Source organism: Neophocaena asiaeorientalis, unplaced genomic scaffold (genome assembly GCF_003031525.2).
Source record: "Neophocaena asiaeorientalis asiaeorientalis breed wild unplaced genomic scaffold, Neophocaena_asiaeorientalis_V1.1 scaffold589, whole genome shotgun sequence".
Taxonomy (NCBI): domain Eukaryota; kingdom Metazoa; phylum Chordata; class Mammalia; order Artiodactyla; family Phocoenidae; genus Neophocaena; species Neophocaena asiaeorientalis.
In genome coordinates, this window is record NW_020172683.1 from 138,101 (window position 1) to 156,052 (window position 17,952).

The 17,952-nt window shown below is 44.1% G+C and overlaps 1 protein-coding gene across 1 annotated transcript in view; it reads right to left on the bottom strand.

The window, feature by feature from the left end:
- Positions 1 to 7,766: 7,766 nt before the first annotated feature.
- CUNH1orf105 (chromosome unknown C1orf105 homolog) overlaps positions 7,767 to 17,952 on the bottom strand; it is a 22,160-nt gene continuing 11,974 nt past the window's right edge. Inside the window, 4 exon segments of the mRNA XM_024739841.1 lie at positions 7,767 to 7,912; positions 11,209 to 11,280; positions 13,599 to 13,682; positions 15,765 to 15,837. Coding sequence (XP_024595609.1) covers positions 7,767 to 7,912; positions 11,209 to 11,280; positions 13,599 to 13,682; positions 15,765 to 15,837 — 375 coding nt within the window.

Below are 17,952 nucleotides of genomic sequence, written 5' to 3' on the forward strand. Positions count from 1 at the left end.
TGAGACAGATACTTTTATCTTCATTACAGAGCACAGGAGACCAAGATTCACAGGGGTTAAGTAACTTGACCAAAGTCACACAATTATAAAGTAGCACAATTCCGAGGTTATCCCTGTGATTCTATCAACCTGATATGGTCAGAGTGTTATCTCATGCTTATCAGAAGTTCTTATTGGTAGTTACATAGGGATTTGATTAATAGACAAGAAAAATTAGTAATTTTTCAATAAATCGTTCACACCTGGTAGCAGCATTTGACATTACCAACATGAAGACAAACAGTATTTAAAGAGGTCTTTAGCATTCTAAAACACAATTATCTTTGTCTCTTTGACAGGCAATTCATTGAAAAAAAGAAGTTGAGGTATTGTTTTTTTAGATTAAAAGAGCCAAAAATGCAATGTGTCACTTGATTTGATTTTGTTTTGTCAAAGCCATGATAGACATGTTGGCAACAAAGTGGGGAATTTGAATATGGACGAAGTGGAGAAAACAAGCAGGAATTATTGTTCATTTTTTGTTACTTTTGATAAAGGTGCTATCCTTTGAAGGAGAATTTTGCGGGGGTGGGGTGCAGAGCTGCAAGTGGTAAAATGAACTATTAGTGGTAAAATGTCATGTGTCTTTATTTTTAAATGGTTGAGCTAAACAATATGTAAATAGAGGAAATGTGACAAAATATTGACAATTGTAGACCCTATAGGTGGAGGATACATAGGTGTTCTTTGCGCTACTAGTCCTACTTCTCTGTATATTTTAATGTTTTCATAATAGAATAGAGATTTAAGAAAAGGCCCTTGAAAATCGCTGATCTAAAGGGAGGGCTTTAAAGTCATGCCATGGGGTTTGGCTCCTGACAAGGCTTGTATCAAAGACAGAGGAAGACAGAGGACCAGATAGTCAAACTTGGGAGGACTAATGATTGATGGAATCTAGATTTGAAAATGGCTGGAATCTAGCCAGGGGAACCTTAATAAGGAAGAATATAGTCATGTATATAGGTTTTTAAAATATTAGCAGCCTGAGGAAAGCAGTCAGAACAGCTATTCTCACTAAAAGGACAAAAAGGCTTTAGTCGGTGGCAAGTCAATGTGAGAGAATGAAGTGATGTAGCTGCTAGGACAACTAATGCCCTCTTAGTCTCATTTCTGGAAGCAGGAGATCCAGAACAAGGGAGAGTGATGGTCACACAGCTACATCCGGCCAGGTCACATCTGGAGTTTTAGATTCCACTCTAAGTCCCTTGTTTTGAGTGGCACTGGGATAGGTCCAGAGAGGATGACTGGGCCACATCATACTAGCCAAAGAACCTGGGGCTCGTAAGGTTAAAAAAAGACTAAGGGTCAAAAAGTCCACAAATAATACATGCTAGAGAGGATGTGGAGAAAAACATTTGTATGCTGTTGGTGTGAATGTAAATTGGTGTACCACTATGGAAAACAGTATGGAGTTTCCTTAAAAAACTAAAAATAGAACTACCATATGACCCAACAATTCCACTCCTAGGCATATATCTGGAAAAGACAAAAACTCTAATTCGAAAAGACACATGCACCCCAATGTTCATTGTAGCACTATTTACAATAGCCAGGTCATGGAAGCAACATGAATCTCCATTGACAGATGAATGGGTAAAGAAGATGTGGTACAAATGTACAATGGAATACTACTCACCCATTAAAAAGGAATGAAATAATGCCATTTGCAGCAACACGGATGGACCTAGATTATCATACTAAGTGAAGGAAGTCAGACAGACAAAGACAAATATTATATATCACTTATATGTGGAATCTAAAAGAATGATACAAATGAACTTATTTACAAAACAGAAATAGACTCAAAGACATAGAAAACAAACCTAAGGTTACCAAGGGGGAGGTGGGGGAAGGGATAAACTAGGAGTCTGGGATTAACAGATACACACTACTCTATGTAAAGTAAGTAAACAACAAGGACCTACTGTATAGCACAGTAGTAACCTACGAAGGAAAAGAATTGGAAAAAGAGTGTATACATAACTGAATCACTTTGCTGTACACCTGAAACTAACAAAATGCTGTAAATCAACTATACTTTAATTACATAATTAACTATTCATTTATTTTTAAAAAGAATAAGGAGAACATGGTCATGCCACCAAATATTTCAAGGGTTTTGTGCAAGAGACTAGTCCCATGTAGGCAGTGCCATAAAAAAGAAGCAGGTGCACTTGTTACAATAAAATGAAGCATTTTTGTAGCAGTGCCCAGGAAAGGACTGTGTTTGTTAAATGGACAGCTTGCGTGGATCATTACTGCTCCTGTTTAATGTAAGGAGAACACTGGGGAACTGATGCAAAGAGAGAGGAAAAATAAGTGAAAGTGCTTTGAAAAGCTTAAAATGCTACATAAGCTTGAGACATTTGTTACTACTTGCCAGAACTAGCATTTCAGTAGCAAAACTTCCAAGGGCCAGAGATAAAATTTATCTTTGACCTGGATGCTTGCCTGAACCTTGTATATAGTATCAAGGACTCCTTTGTCTGTTTTTTCAGGAAGATGAGTAATTATGTTGATAGTTTATCAGATTTCCAATTCCAAAGCTAGAAATCTCCCTGGCAACTCTTGAAGGGTTTTTTTTCTTTTCTTTTCTTCATTTCCTCTTTTTTTTTTGTTTTTGAGTCAATGAAAAACATTCATGTGGTTTAAAACTCAAAGAGTAAAGAAGGGTGTACTATGAAAAATCTCCTTCTGTCAATTTCTGTCCTCTAGCCATTCAGTTCCACTCCTAAGAGCCAACTGATGTTACCCAGTATCTTTCTTGTTTTTTAGACACTCTTACTCTTCATGTAGTTTTCTCCATGTGAGAATCTAGGAAGCAAGGAGAGAGTCCTCCTCTCTGTCCTCCTCCTTGCTCCTCTCAGATTCTCAGCAAGGGATCTGAAAGTCACTGACTCTCTGGCCATGTGACATCCCATAGGATGGTCACTGTTACACAGGACCCGGGGGAGGCCAATCCCAAGAGGTTTCAGAACAAGTTTTCCTCGAAACTGCAAACATTTGCCAATGCCTTATTTCAGCATTCTGCACTCCACTGGCCAGGCAGTTAAACCTCTTGCCAAAGACTCTGCAAAGAACAAGAGATAACATTGTGTGGGGGTGAATATGTCTATTTCTCCTCTGACCAAGTTTCCTGATGAGGTCACACAATTGCACCTTTGTTCCTGTCCAGAGGGCTGGACAGTTGGTGCTATGAGAACGTTATTGCTGCAATCACCAGGGTTCAGTTTATAGTGGAGAGTAACTCATGCTTATTCCCATACTGGCCTGTACACATGCTCTTCATTTGTGTATATGTGTGTTGTTTCTCCAATGATAAGTTAGTCAAAGGCAGGGTCCTAATACCTAAACCCTTTGTATCCTCAGATCCCCAAATACAAGGATCTCACCTCTTATTTTTTCATATTGTTTAGCAACTGAGAAATGGACTTTTCTTCCTTCTAAGTATCTCTTGTGTATGTGTCTGCGTAGTTCCCATGGGGATATGGTGGGAGCATGAGATATTTTTCTCATCCTCATGAAGTGACACATTTTTCTAGAGAGGCAAGAATTACACGTATGAAATAGGGACAGTACTTACTAAGGTGCGAAATTAAGATGGGCTTGAGGGGGACATGGTTGAAACATGATTGATCATCTCAGTTTTTTCTAGAGATTAGTTTTAATCTTGATTCTTAAGACTGTAGTTTATAGATTTATTAACAGAAACAAGTCTGTGCTTCCTCTTCTTCCTGGAAATTTTCTGTATTCTGTTGGGCAGGGCCGTCCTCATCCTTCAGACCTCCCCCAACTGGAGTAGCTACATCTACAAAGGACATTCTAGACAGGGCTTCCTTAGGAGGAGACAAGGCCATTCTTCCAACCCTGTTACACTTCTGCTCCCTGGAGTTATATGATTCTTGCACATTTTCAGGTAGATGGGCAGCTCTAATGTGTAATACCACAGGGCCCAGGAGCCAACAGACCCTTGACAGGCCTCCCATGAGCTTTGACAGTCGGGGGCCAGGGAAAAGATGAGTGACACTGATGATGGCAGAGGCAGTAAAGGCCTGTGGGATTTCCCAAGGTTAAACTGGGGACTGGAGGTGACAATGGCTTTGTGTTACATACTTGATTTTTTGCATGGATTCTCCTAAATACAGAATTTCTCTCCATTTCTGGCAGTAAAAGAATTCTGCTGAGGGGCTTCCCCAGTGGCGCAGTGGTTTAGAATCTGCCTGCCAATGCAGGGGACAAGGGTTTGAGCCCTGGTCTGGGGAGATCCCACATGCCGTGGAACAACTAGGCCCGTGCACCACCACTACTGAGCCTGCGCGTCTGGAACCTGTGCTCCGCAACAAGAGAGGCAGCGACAGTGAGAAGCCCACACACCGCGATGAAGAGTGGCCCCCGCTCGCCACAACTAGAGAAAGCCGTCGCACAGAAATGAAGACCCAACACAGCCAAAAATAAATAAATTAATTTAAAAAAAAAAAGAATTGTGCTGATTGATTGCTTTTTAAGTTCCCTGTTGGGGTGAAAGAAGATAAAAAGTAGGAGTAAGTCTGACTCATGTCTGTAGATTATTATAACAAGCGTCATTTATTTTTAAAACAGCAAAATCTGGCTTTAGTCTTGAAACAAACAAGTCTACCCAAGATTATCCATGTTAAAAAATAAATCCGAAGGGCTTCCCTGGTGGTGCAGTGGTTAAGAATCTGCCTGCCAATGCGGGGGACACGGGTTCAAGCTCTGGTACAGGAAGATCCAGCATGCTACGGAGCAACTAAGCCCATGTGCTACAACTACTGAGCCTGCGCTCTAGAGCCCATGAGCCACAACTACTGAAGCCCGTGCACCTAGAGCCTGTGCTCCATGACAAGAGAAGCCACCGCAATGAGAAGCCCACACGCCGCAACAAAGAGTAGCCCCTGCTCGCCGCAACTAGAGAAGAAGCCTGTGCGCAGCAACAAAGACCCAATGCAGCCAAATTAATTAATTAATTAATTTTTTAAAAAGTCAATACCACCAAAGTTTGAAAACCTGCTGCTGCCTTCTCTCTAATCTCTGCCAAGGGACCAGATTTCTCAGGTAGGTGAGTTAAGCATCCTGGCATCCCTTTCCCTGGAAGGCTGGAGATGCAAGGGTATATGCTGTATACTAGATGTTCTCAAAGCATGGTCTGGGGACCCCTGGAGACTCTGAAATCCTTTTTGGGATTTCTGTGAGGTCAAAATTATTTTCATAATAACACTGAGATGTTATTTGCCTTTCTTACTTTTCTTGCCTCCCAAGGGTATGGCGGAGTTTTCCAGAGGCTACATGACGTGATGATATCACTCTGATAGAAACTGGAAGGTGTACTGTGTATTTTTGTATTTTTAAATTTCTCCATTTTAATTTATAATATAATTGTCAGTGGATATAACCCACTATTTAGGAGTGCAAAAGGTTCCTAAGATCAAAAATTATAAGAACCATGATATAGACCAGGAGTCCCCAACCCCCAGGCCACAGACTGGTACCGGCCTGTGTCCTATTAGGCACCGGGCCGCACAGCAGGCGGTGAGAGGCGGGCTAGCAAGCAAAGCATCATCTGCGGCTCCCCATCGCTCACATTACTGTCTGAATCATCCCTCCCACCACCTCACTGCCCCGGTCCGTGGGAAAATTGCCTTCCACAAGACTGGTCCCTGGTGCCAAAAAGGTTGGGGACTGCTGATATAGACCATCATTCTCAGTCACCATGCTAGAACACTAGCAAACACCATAATGTTATTCTTTTTGATGAGAGTTTGGAAACACCCAAGTATTCTAGATGAAGACTTCTTAAGGAGATTTAGGAAGCATTCTATCTGTCTAGGTACATAATATTCAGATTACCTCAAAAGCTCTAAATAATATTGCTGGGGGCTTGTATCCTCCCCTAATGTATGGGTATAGGTGCCCCAAATCCTTTTACTGGATATGCTAATTTGCAAAAAAAAAAAAAGAGAGAAGGAAACATCTTTATCTGTGATTTGTCTGTCCTTTGACAATCATCTGAAATGGGATCATAATTCATGCATACAGCCTTCACCTTGAAAGGCAGTGCATGCTATTTTTGGAATTCTTGAACTCTAAATGAACTGAAACCAAGAATCCATAGCCTACCAGGAATATAGGGCAATCAAGCAAGTTTTTCTGGTTTGGGAGTTTGTGTGTGTGCCTGTTTGTGCCCATGTGCGCACAAGAAATGAGGTCAATTTGGTCACCAGGCCAGTTGTTAGATATTTCTGAATCCCATTCTTCAAACACAGTCAGCACAGAGGTTGGTTCTCACATGTTGGTCCAGTGCCCATTTAGTCAGGAGCTTGAGATTCCATAAGGCCACTGCCTCCTAAGCAATGGAAGGGACCTTTATGTTTTTTTAATAAATTTATTTATTTATTTTTATTTATTTTTGGCTGCGTTGGGTCTTTGTTGCTATGTGCAGTCTTTCTCTATCTGCAGCAAAAGGGGGCTACTCTTCATTGCGGTGCACGGGCTTCTCATTGCAGTAGCTTCTCTTTCCGCGGGCACAGGCTCTGGGCGCGCGGGCTTCAGTAGTTGTGGCACGTGGGCTCAGTAGTTGTGACACACGGGCTTAGCTGCTCTGAGGCATGTGGGATCTTCCCAGACCAGGGCTCGAACCCGTGTCCCCTGCATTGGCAGGCGGATTCTTAACCACTGCGCCACCAGGGAAGTCCTGGCCTTTTGTTTTATACAAGCCCTCCTGAAGCTGGGCATGGAGCATGTGTGCCCATAAATATAATAGCTACAAGCCTAGACTCTTCCTTTGTCTCCCTCACACACATGGACTACGACAGAGTTGGAGATATATATCCTCAAACTAAAGTAACCAAACTACCAAATACAAGCATTTGTTTTGGATTCGACTGAACACAGATTAGATGAACATCTGTTATATGCAAGGCACTAAAGAAGGCGGCATGAGGAAGGCAAGACAGACACTGTTCCTGTCCTCAAGGGTGGCAACAGCTGATCACCTGTTATTTTCCAGTTACTGCATCCCAGTATCCTCTGTCATCTATCAGAGTTAACTGACAGAGATAAGGACAGAAGGGTGACCTCCATTTCTCTCTTTTATTCTTATTAGGCTGAATTCATGAGGGACCTCCTGGGGCCATCTCTAGCCCCCTGCCCTGAAGGAAGAAATAATTTTCACAGAAATTTCATGTCTTAGAAACAGAAAGATTTTGTCTATTATAAAGAATCTTTAGCAAAGTAAAATGAACGACACTCAATATGTTCCATTTTAATCAACATATCTTTATAATCATGGACATTAAACCACTTTGTTTTTAGGAGAAATGAGTGATAAGATAACGGCAAGAGCTAGAATTCTAGCAACAGTTAGGAAGGTAAAACTGAGTCATCATTATTTTTTTTTTTTTTTTGCGGTACTTGGGCGTCTCTCTGTTGTGGCCTCTCCCGTTGTGGAGCACAGGCTCCGGACACGCAGGCTCAGCAGGCATGGCTCACGGGCCCAGCCGCTCCGTGGCATGTGGGATCCTCCCGGACCGGGGCACGAACCCATGACCCCTGCATCGGCAGGCGGACTCTCAACCACTGCGCTACCGGGGAAGCCCCTGAGTCATCTTTTTCATGCTAAGAGGAAGTGATGAGAAGGCACTAGTGTCAGAAACTGGCTTGGTGAGGATGCTTTCTCTCTGAGAGTCTGGAAGGGGATGAGCTCCGACCACTCACTGCCTCATTGTCTTGCCCACTGGTTCCTTTCTGGGCAAGGAAGAGAGTTGCATGTCCTGCAGAGTGTTGTAGGCATCTGACAGCAGTCCATGGGAGACAGCTGTTCTGGGGCCCAGAATGGGCAGTCTGTAGCGAGCGCCCTCTGGAGGACAGTGTAAGAAGGAAGGACAAGGGCTCCTTAGAGTCTATTTTTAAAATCTACTCAAAATAACCGAAGTCACCAAAGACTTCTTTAACCTTATAAAACAGCTTCAAAGTTCACATGAGAATCCATTTTACTAGAACCATCTTAGCCCCCACCAACTTAAGCTTTTACAAATCTTGACAAAGAGGCCAGAAAGGAGTGCTTAGAAATATAACTCAAATATTTGGAGACATTGCCAATTAAATTATAAATGAAGGGGGCTTCCCTGGTGGCGCAGTGGTTGAGAATCTGCCTGCTAATGCAGGGGACACGGGTTCGAGCCCTGGTCTGGGAGGATCCCCCATGCCACGGAGCAACTAGGCCCGTGAGCCACAACTACTGAGCCTGCGCATCTGGAGCCTGTGCTCCGCAACAGGAGAGGCCGCGACAGTGAGAGGCCTGCGCACCGCGATGAAGAGTGGCCCCCGCTTGCCGCAACTGGAGAAAGCCCTCGCACAGAAACGAAGACCCAACACAGCAAAAATAAATAAATTAATTAATAAAACAAAAGACTAGTCTTTGCCAAAGAATGATTGAAGTTTAAAAAAAAATTATAAATGAAGATAAAGTGTGTCTGGAGTTGTAACACAGGTCAAAGGGAAAAGAGGATTCAATTCTCAGAAGACTTTTCAGGGACACGTATATGGTTCTGCTCTTCAAACAAACATGATCTTATGAAAGGCTACAGTAGTGGAAAAGTACTTGTATTTTAAAAGGAACCTTCATTTTATGAAATAATTTATTTTAGTGCTCCTTAAAATCCTTACCATCCTGACCTCTTCTTTGAATATGAGTTTATATACAGGAAGTTGGTTAATATTCAACTCTTCGAAAATACTCATTGTGCAGGAGAGTAAATCAGTGCATAAAATAGCATCTTCCCATTGGAAATCACTAAATGACTAAGGGAACTGGAGTCCTGAATTCTCTGGAAGAAGCTCTTTTAGTCCAGCTGAATGAGAGCTAAGAGATGTCATAAGATCACAAACCTAGGACCCAGTTCAGTGTCATTGCTGTAATGAAGAGGAAACAGGTCCAGGGTCGTGATGGACTGAGGACCAGAACCCAGATCTCCTTAATCCTAACCCTCTGTGCCATATCTCAGCACTGGGCCAGGTGATAGACCTAAGTCAGGTGGTTAGCAGCTCTACCAATGTTTATGGACAAGAGCCTGTGAGTGTCATGGAACTCTGGACTCAAGGCCAAAGTCAAGATAAACAAATCCAGAAGAAACCCCATCACTTACTAGAGACAGGCTCTTTCCATTTACTTAGTTCTCACTAATAATTATTGAGGACATATCAAGTTTAGCTGAATCCAGAAAAATACTAGAGATTACTGTCATGATCAACAGAATGAGTTAGACAGTCACTGGCAGTGATGGTCGCTGGGATGAGTCAGCCATTTGGTATTTGCAGCATGTCCACAGGCTACGCAGCACAGGGACGTGTCTAAACTGTATAAACCAGTGGGGCTGGGGCAGTGTCAGCAGGTTTTCTGGGTCAGTCAAAGGTGAAGGCTGCTTGTACTGAGCGTCTGGCTCTTGCGGGTGGTGGTGGGCAAAATGCTTCTCTGGTTTTAAAAGTGGGAACACAGAGACCCAGATAGTTTCAACAATATGGCCAAACCTGACTAGCAAGACTAGGATGTGAATTCAGGTCTCTTTGCTCCTAGGATTTTTCTTTGACCTCAGAGAGCACACACAAGAGCAAAGCTCAGCTCAGAAGGGTTGCAACTGGAATCAACTGCAGATCTACCAAGCTTCAGCTCCATAAGCACCCTCTCTGAAGTCTCACCTCCAACACTGCTGCCCTTGGATGAACTCTATGGGCAAGAACGAGGTCTGTCCAGAACATAATGTGCTGATCTATATGCACTGAGTCTAGTTCTTACACTGGTAATTGAAATACACTCCCAGGGTTAATAAATTGATGAAAGGCATCTTATCACACTGTCCTGTAGAATCAGATAATAAACATTCCTGCTGAGGGAAGGGCATGTAATTGTGTGTGAGTGTGTGTACACGTGTATGTGTGTTTTATCTTTTGTGAGGCAGACCTGAAAAAAATTCAGGTTTAAGGGAAACTCAGAATGAATGTATGGCTGGTACGGAGAACCCTGAAACCAACTGCACATGCCTGTCACCCAGTGTTCCCTAGGCTTCGGGAGAATGGAGTGGTTGCAGGCAGATGGGGGCAGCTTTCATTGGGAGGATGCTCTTAGCTCTTGGAAATTCAGTCCACTTAGGCTAAATGAAAGTCACGAGTGAGGCCAATATTTTTGGATACATAAGAAGGGATTGGGACTATAGCAGTCTTTCACTCCGCTAGAGTGGTTATCTCCTAACCTCAGCTGTCACCTGGGTCTCTGGTCCTCCCTCTTGACATCCCTTCAAGATATCCCTTCTACCCGCAAATTTCCTTTCTTGATGTCCTCTCAGTTCAGTTCTGGCTCTAGCTTCTCTGCAACCTCCCAGGATAGAGATTAGACTTTCCCATCAGTACAAAGTGAACTTGATTTTCCTTACTGTGTGTATCAAATAAGAGAAAAACTGAAAGTGGCTTCAGTTAATCTGGGAGCAAATGAGAAGATGGACAAAGTTACTAAAGTGGCAGCCTATACTGCATTAAACCCTTGAATCATATCACTCCAAAGAATGAGCCACCTCCTCTTTGCCAGCCCAGTGTTGGCTTCTCTAAAAGATAAGACTTAGGTCAATGCTGAAGCTGGAGATAGAGTCGTGCTGTCCTTTTTTTCCATACCAGCACGTGAACATAAGAATAGCACTGGGCAGCTGCCAGGGGAAGGCAGGTGTTCTAGGGAGCCTGTGGAAGGGAGGGCTCAGGGCTTGGCGAGGCCATGCCTTGGGTGTGGGGACACATTTCCCTTCCCAGCTTAACTGGTACTATCAAGACTGCCTGAGAAGGGAATTATCTACTTTGTGCCCCATCCCTACGGACATTCTTCAGCAAGTGGATTATGGGGCTCTTTAGAAAGAATGGGGCAGAGCCCTGTGGTGTGGAGAGGACCTGGGAAGGAACACACCATGGATAAATGCAAGTGAGGCCTGAAGAGGGGACAGGTAGGGCTGGAGTGAAGGGAGGGCTGTGGACCAGGCAAAACAGGTCAATAAGCAGTACGTGAAAGAGAAGGGATGGAGAATGGGAATTTGTTCAGAAAATTTAGAAATTACCTTGGGTGTTACTCTGGGGGTGGTATGTCTCCCACTACAAGTACTCCAAAAGAAAGCAAACCTGTTGGGATGTCATCACGAGGACGTTTGGGTACGGTCTGGGCCTTTGGTGGATGAAGGCTCATCATTCTGACTGGAAGAAGCAAGAATACACATTAGTGATTTGGCTAGAGCTTGGTGGAAAGGAATGTGTCATTGTACATTTTAAAACACAGGTGGTCTCTCGACCCCAGCACCTGTTAACCTGGTGCTCAGACCACTTGGGAGCAGTGTGAGATGACTGGCCAAAGACCACCACTTCTGAAGCTCTTTTTACTTTAGTAGTATTTTCAAGGATTTTGATAAAACCTTCATTTAAAAAAATGTTTTATTCCACTGTCAGATAATATATGGTCTGAAAATAGAAGGAATTAAGGAGAGAATCCTCCAGTTCTCAGAAAAAAAAGTAACAACACTTCCAGATCAGTGCAAAACTAAGAATATTTTTTTAGAACCTTCCAATTATTGAGAAAAACGTCTTGATCACTCCCTATTTCTCCTGGTGGCTGAGACTGTGGAAGTGACCTTCAACCAAAAGGTATATAAGCTCAAACCATTTCTACATTATTTTAAATTGTTTTATTTCTAAAGACTGACCAATCTGTAAACTTGTATGGGCAATCTACGTCTCTACATTCATTTCCTGGTATCTACTTCCACAGAGATTTTCCAGGATTTTTTTTACTTTGCTACCAAAAATGTGGTCAATCCAGTCAGTTAATTTTATTAAATTGCCATTGGAGGACTCACTGGGATTAAGAAAAAGAAAAATCCCTTCTATTACCCATTTTGGGCAAACAAGAAGGTGGTATTTGTAAGATTGAATACTTTAAGATCTGTCTACACTATAATTCAACAAATATGTATCTATCTGCTCACACTTATTTCCTCTCTCTTCCTCCCTCCCTCCCCTTTTTCCTTCATTCCTTCCAGTCAACAAACATCATTTAATTCCTACAATGGCTATAATTAAAGTCACTTTAAAAATTATTTCAGGAAGGACAATTCCAATCTGCTTATATATGTAGTGAGGTTTAAAAACTGTGAGGACAGATTTTATAAGCTACAAACAGAACGAGGACCTGACTTCAGAGTCACACTAGCTAAATCTCAAACAGAAGTAGGACGTTGCCCTTCACTACACTGAAAAAAAAAAAAAAGACCAATCTAATCTAATGATACTTCTGTCTGGAATTGACATGATTTGAGGATTGGTTCAAACTTCGGTCTTAGCTTTAAAGGAATAAGAGCTTGTTTTAAAAAAAACACACACACAATTAATGACTCAGGATTTGAGACTTTCTTTAAAGTACCAAACTTGCAAGACAAATAAATTGGAACAAAACATTTCAAAAGTCTCTTTCATAGAAGAGTACCTTTGGCTCAGAAATTCCAGTTTTCCATTTAAAGTCTGTAAGGAATATATTTTAGAATGACTTTTATTGTGATCCAGTACAAGAGCACTTAAAAAGTATAGAGTTGGGGGCGGTAAATGTCACTAGTGCTGGAGTCTGCATTGCTCAAATACACATTTGTTCCACGGCCCTGTCTGCTTGGGCCAGGACGTGGTTTTGGTGTATCTGAGTCTATATTTTAGTTTGTACAAATGGCTCTGAGCTCATACAGGGAAATATAACAACTCCTGCTGTCATCTAAGGTTACAAAAAGACCTATTTATTTTCCCACGTTACTGCTCTCTGTAGAGGAAACAAATTAAAGATTGCCATTAGATCACATATAACTTTTTTGTTTAGTCATATGGAAGGGTGACTGTATGTTTACATTTCAACCATCTACTGCAAGGCAAGTCCACCTATCTTGGTGCCTTATCCGGGGTGACTCCACATTTTGAGTTTTTTAATAAAGTGAAAACTTAGTCCTTCTTCCCGGTCTGGTAGTTAAATGCAGAAAAAACCCTGAAATCCAACTAATCCAACTTTGACTGGATTTTATTTTTGATATACTTGATCTTGATAAGAAAGCAGCAAATGACAACAAACTGATAACAGTAATTTTAGTCAATATAAAGTAGCAGAGGCTGTCTTAGACTCAAGAAAATTTATGTGCAATCTCCCATACTTTATGAATTAGATATGTCATCCACATGGAGAATTTGTATTTAGTTCTGCCTAAATTATTGAAGGAATCTCCTATCCTATGCCTTGTACTATTCTTATGAAGGTAGAAAGGAAGATTATAGTTTCTACAGTAGTTTCCATAGCTCTTCAGGCAAAGAGGTTAAAAACAACTTTTTTTGTCTATGTACTATAACCAGAAAATGAAACCACTCAAGAAGCTCATCCCTAAAGCATTTACTTATTGTATTTTAAGCATTTTACTTATTGTATTTCTCAATCCACAACCGATAAAACCAGATACAAAGCTGTGTCCTAATTTAAATCTTTGATTTACCTATGACTCATAGTATTTGCTATGGATAGTTGCTAAAGGATAGTTTCAGATCATCTGGGATTATCATAGTTCTTGGTTGCACCAATGGAAGAAAGTCCCATGTAGAACAATGCCCCAAACTGCATTCTAATTTAAAGAAATAACGTACTGCCTTAGCAAACTCAAGTTGTATTTAATATGAGTCATTAATAAATCATTTTCTGCTTTCTCCTTTCTCTTGTTAAATTAATTCCTAAGTATTTTACTTTTTTGATGCTTTTATAAATGGAATTGTTTTCTTAATTTCAGTTTTGGATTGTCCACTGTGAATATGTAGGAATCAAATTATTTTCTGTATATTGATCTTGTGTCTTGTGACTCTGCTGTACTCATTTATTAGCTCTAGTAGATTTTTTATGGATCCCTTAGGACTTTCTATATATAAAATCACATCATCTGCAAATAGAGTTTTATCTTTTCCTTTCTAATCAGGATACCTTTAATTTCTTTTTCTTGCCTTAACTGTCCTGACTAGAACGTACAGTACAGAGGTGAACGGCAGTGGCAAGAACACACATCCTGGTCTTGTCCCTGGTCTTAGGGGAAAACATCCAGTCTTTCCTCACTAAGTCCGTTGTTAGCTGTGGGTTTTTTGTAGACACCCTATATCAAGTTGAGGAAGTCCCTTCTATTTTTAGGAGTCTTTTTATACTTTCCCAGTATCTCCGCTCAACCCCTTGCAGAGAATGGAGGGGTCTCAGTGACAACAGCAGACAGACAGCCCCTCCTCTCCCCAGTCCCCGCCCCAGAAGGAAGGGGAGCTGTTACTGCACATAGTGAGACAAGGGTATTTCACGCTCATTTTCTATCATTTCCCACCAGGGTCTGTGAACCCCGGTTTCGACAATGGTAGGGAAGGGCCCTTGGGCACTTTTGTGTCTGAGGCCCTTCCCTTGGGCATCTACAGGAATGGTAAAACCACGGTGTGTGCTTCCACTTGGGGCAGGTTTGGGCAAGAGTAAAGGTCAGAAAAGAGGTATTGAGAAAGAGAACAGGTGTCAAGGTCCCAAGTGAGCCAGCTGGCCAGGGCCCGCTTAGGCCTGGGGTCAGGGCATTCTAAATGTGGACACAGTGATTCCAGGAATGAGACTAGGAGAAATCCCAATCCCAGCTTCTCAGATCCCAGTCAATGCTAATATTGAACACTGTGATCCTAATTATGCAGAACATGAACAGAGGTCGGAACATCCAGGTACACCTTTGATGGTAGCTTCAGTTAAATTTCCAAATCCCACATGACAACCCAGAGAAGTGCTTGCTGGTTGGAAGCAGTTTTGCCATGAACTCATCAAAGGAGCCTCTCTCATGTCTCCTGTTTGTCTTCCACTCCTTGTCCTTCCTCTTTCTGTACATCTAGCCCCACCTTCCTCCCCGAGTCAAAGGAGAATCACAGGCTATTAGAATTGGAGAGACTCTTCCCAAACCCTAACCTAACCGTTTAGCTAAATTAACCTTCCACCCAGCCTGGTGCTCACTCTGAAGGCCCCTAACCCTACCCCCTAAACTGACCCAAGTCCTAGCTCCAACATGTACAGCACCCCCCAAAACACGCCTCTTTCTTCAGCAGCTCTGATGGCAGAGCTACGTCATTGTGGAGCCCACATCCCTCTGATAGCCTTTCTTTTCCTAAAACTCCCCCCACCCACCATCCCCCCCACCAGTTACAAACGACCCCTATAGCCAGGAAGAACCACAGAACCTCTCCCCAGCTCCACCGCCACTGTGGTCGTGTCTGAATTCACGACAAACCCCAAGATGAAGCTGCTTGTTTCATGGTTGTGATGCTGGAGTGTTGTGCTTGAGACAAGGTAAGGGGGAGAAGAGGCTCCACAGCCTCCGGCACCTCTGTAAGGTGCAGTTACCCGACGAGCGCAAAGCAGCATGGCTCATCTCATCTCTTCCCCTCTGGCCCAAGCTGCCTTGGTTCATTTATCATTTGGTTTGTTGCAAATGGGGAGATTTACCATATCGTGTCAGGAGACGGTGTTCCCAGGACCAGCAGCTGCTCATCTGCAGCCCTTCCTGCAAGGCCCCGACACGGTCTCTCTGCCGGGCTTTGGTGGGGAAGGGGTAGAGCTGTGCCCTGGGGATGCTCACGCCCACGTCTGCCATCCTCCACGACTACCGTTTTCATTTCTCGACACGTGGAGCACAGCTGCTTGTTTCTGATCAGCGTGGGGTCTCTCCGGTTCCTCCCTGCCTGTGCGGAGAGAGAGAGAGACAGAGAGGTGAGGAAATGGTGAGGAATCTGGGGCAGCAAAGAAGTGGGTAAGGGGTGGAGGGGTGAGAGAAGTAACCGTTATTTCTTCCATGAAACAGAGATGGACACTTCGGTCTCAGCCCCATCTCGGTGGATATGAAACCCAGGCTCGTCTGTGGCTGGTAAATTCAGAGGGGGTTTAGGCAGGAGGGGTTGACCCACAGACTAAATGGTGACCTCGGGCCCCTGCGTGCAGTGGAACAGGAATAAGACAGCTGGCAGCGGGGGTGGGGCTGGAGGCTGAAATCCAGCTAGGTCCCTCTTTCCAACCCGAGCACGCAGTCTGAGGGGCTGAGCTCTCTCGTGGGTGACACACTTCCTACATTTCATACAAAAGTTCCACCATCTGGACTAGTTGAAGACCTCTGACAGCCTGAGAAAAATGAATAGGAGACTTCTGCAAACCTCCCTTCTCTGGTCCCTCTGAAATCCTACCCTCTTTTCTCACGCCTTCACTTTGGCCTGACATCAGCTCTCAAGCCTGCACTGCCCAGCACCACGTGGCCCTTCTGTACCTCCCGGGAGCCGCCGATCAAGCCCTAGGCAGAACTGGAGCTGGTGCGTGGGTCCTGAGCCCGCTCCTTCCCCTAGAGGAGGGAGGCAAAGAAACCACCAGTACAGGGAGAGTGGGGCACCCCTTCTGCTCACTGGAACCCCTGCTTCCTTTCTGACTCCACTTCTGCCAAAGGGTGGAAGAGTGGGCTTCGGGGCATTTCCACCTGAAACACAGGCTTCTCATTCGCATGACTGATGACAGCTTGGTTAGGGAGCAAATGGCAGCTTGAGGTTAACATTCCGTCTGGGGATTCTCTTACCCTTCCCCATCCACACCGACACCAGAGTCGTGAGATAGGTTCTCAGGAAGCATAGAATTCAAGGGAGAGGAGGGCCCACAGGGACAAGCAGACAGTCACTAGGAACCGAAGTCTCCTCTTTCATGAGGTCGAGTTGGTGACCTAGCACTGCAGGTGTGCACGCCTGTGCCCTGATCTGCTCCTGGGCTGCCCTGTGGGGTGTGTGCAACAGGAAAGGAGGAATATACCTGTGCAGCGTGGGGAGTGAGTGCCTCGACTGTGCTCCTAAGGTGACTTTTTTTTTTTTTTTGCGGTACGCAGGCCTCTCACTGTTGTGGCCTCTCCCGTTGTGGAGCACAGGCTCCGGAAGCACAGGCTCAGCGGCCACAGCTCACAGGCCCAGCCGCTCCACGGCATGTGGGATCTTCCCGGACCGGGGCACAAACCCGCGTCCCCTGCATCAGCAGGCAGACTCTCAATCACTGTGTCACCAGGGAAGCCCCTAAGGTGACTTTTGCTGGATTGTCTCGTAAGAGACACATGGCGCTTGGGTGCGGCATTATTGGGGATCGAGGACTGTAAATGATGTACCACGTTGGATTCTTTTGACAAATATTTAAAATACATTTCATATTTACAGGCCATTTTCAAAGAATCAACTCAGTATCCCCACACTGTGGGCTGGCACGGGAAAGCATGAGTGGGAACGGCTAGATTTACCATTCAGCAACAAACCTTCTTTGTGAGGCTACCACATAGAGGGCACTGTGGTGGAGTCACAAAGGTGAATAAGAAGGTTTCTGGCCCAAAGGAAGGCCAGGGAAGAATGCAGACTTATGTATTTGTCCATTCGCTACGTACTGGGGACACCAAGATAAAGACACAGCTTCTGACTGCAAGCTGCTCACCACCCAGCAGCCTGGGTGCCAAGAGGTGTGCTGGTGTTGAAGGGCAGAAATATACTGAGGCCACAGGGGAGCAGAAAGGAGGCGCTGAGCTCATCTGATGGGAGTGGGGCGTCAAGGAAAGGGTCTGAGGAAGGTTGAAAGGACAGGCGGTGCTCAGGTAGGTGTTGGAGGTGGTGAGCAAGGAGGCGGGTGGCATTCCAACCTAGGAACACTGTGCAACAGCATGGAAGAAAGACCTGGCCAGCCCGCTTCAGGTAAGTGAGGACAGCCTGGAACGGCCAGTTGTCTGTGGGAGGAGGGAGGAGGAAGGAGGGAGGCTGGAGAGGACCCCCAACCCCACCCCGCCCACCACC